Genomic DNA, 1361 nt, shown 5'->3' on the forward strand with positions numbered 1-1361 from the left:
ATATCTTTATTCAGCTTTAACAACTAACAATCACAATCGTTCCGTTCTTTATCTAATAAGCATACGAGATAAGGGGAGATGCGAAAGTAGTTTTTACGACAGCTACAACGGCAGCCTTAACGACGGGAGCAGCAGCATAGGCAGCTGGGGCGGCATAGGTGAAGGGAGCAGCAACGGCAGCCTTGACAACTGGGGCAGGGGCGGCAACGACGGGAGCAGCAACAGCAGCTACCAAAGGTTCACGGCGGACAACAGCGTTGAAACCGTTGATGGGGTCAGAGGTGTAGTCAACAATGCGTCTGTAACCATCAGCATCATTCAAAGAGTATTGACCTTGGACGAATTCACCGTCACGGGTTTCAACAGCGCTCTTAGAATCACCAGAGATGGCATCCTTAACGTCGTAACCGTAAGAGTATTGGGGATGGGGATCGTATTCCTCAACATTGGCAACGGCGGCCAAGGGAGCAGCTGGGATAACACCGGCGCTGGCAACAGCTACGAGAGCAGCGAACAAAGTGACGAACTAGAAAAATACCAGAGAAGAAGATCATAAATTAATAAGAAATCCAATATCCAAGGATTGTGTTGTGGGCGTAGTCCAAATATCCGTTTCCGATTAATCCTTACTTTGAAAGCCATTGTAGTTAGGTTTAGTTTGGGTTGTTTTGTGGTGCTCTAAATACCAAAAGTGGATTTGAACTGTGTCGTCTGTTGGCTCTGCCAAGTCTTTTTATATGAAAATTACGAAAATGAAATTAAAAACAAAAGAGCCAAAAAATCAGAACACCCCAACAACACTAATACGCAGCCCCCACACAACAAAAATGCGTTGCGACAAAATTAAATTGTAAAATAAAACAACAACAAAAACCAACGCTCTGAGAAGCTCTGCTACGTTAATTGAATTTTAACGCATCCAATGACTTAGCCAATGTCCAGCCAAGTCATTTGTAGTTGTTTTTCAATTAAATAATATTATCGAATATTTGCGTCATAAATTTGTAGTAGTCGTCGTTGAAAACAAAACAATAACAACAGACATTAGAATAACCAGTATTTTCCATGTCATTACTTCTTAAGTAGCAAAGCAATACCAAATTTGGTAATATCAATTCAAAAGAAGTACAAAACAAAGTGTCAAATAATTGGGCATAACCAAGAAGTTATTAAACTCAATAAGACATTCCAGTGTCACTAACATTAAAAGTGATTTGAAATTTAGGAAGGTTTTAATGAATGGAAATAAAGTAGTGTGGCAAATTGAAAAAAAAATGTTTTTATTTGTTCCTTATTGAGAAATTGAGCAAAATATTTTAAATTCGAATATTTCTACCGACTCCTTTTGCAAATGGAGTGCC

The 1361-nt window shown here is 39.4% G+C and overlaps 1 protein-coding gene across 1 annotated transcript; it reads right to left on the reverse strand.

Moving 5' to 3' along the window:
• LOC133327023 (larval cuticle protein A2B-like) lies at positions 1-764 on the reverse strand. The gene is made up of 2 exons (XM_061535618.1): positions 631-764; positions 1-526 (listed from the first exon to the last, which is right to left on the reverse strand). The coding sequence occupies exons 1-2, from the start codon at positions 640-642 to the stop codon at positions 53-55; spliced, it is 486 nt and encodes a 161-aa protein (XP_061391602.1). The 5' UTR covers positions 643-764; the 3' UTR covers positions 1-52.
• Positions 765-1361: the final 597 nt, after the last annotated feature.

Source organism: Musca vetustissima, unplaced genomic scaffold, assembly GCF_032173495.1.
Source record: "Musca vetustissima isolate MV318-11 ecotype Yass unplaced genomic scaffold, APGP_CSIRO_Mvet_v1 utg13279, whole genome shotgun sequence".
NCBI classification, from domain to species: domain Eukaryota; kingdom Metazoa; phylum Arthropoda; class Insecta; order Diptera; family Muscidae; genus Musca; species Musca vetustissima.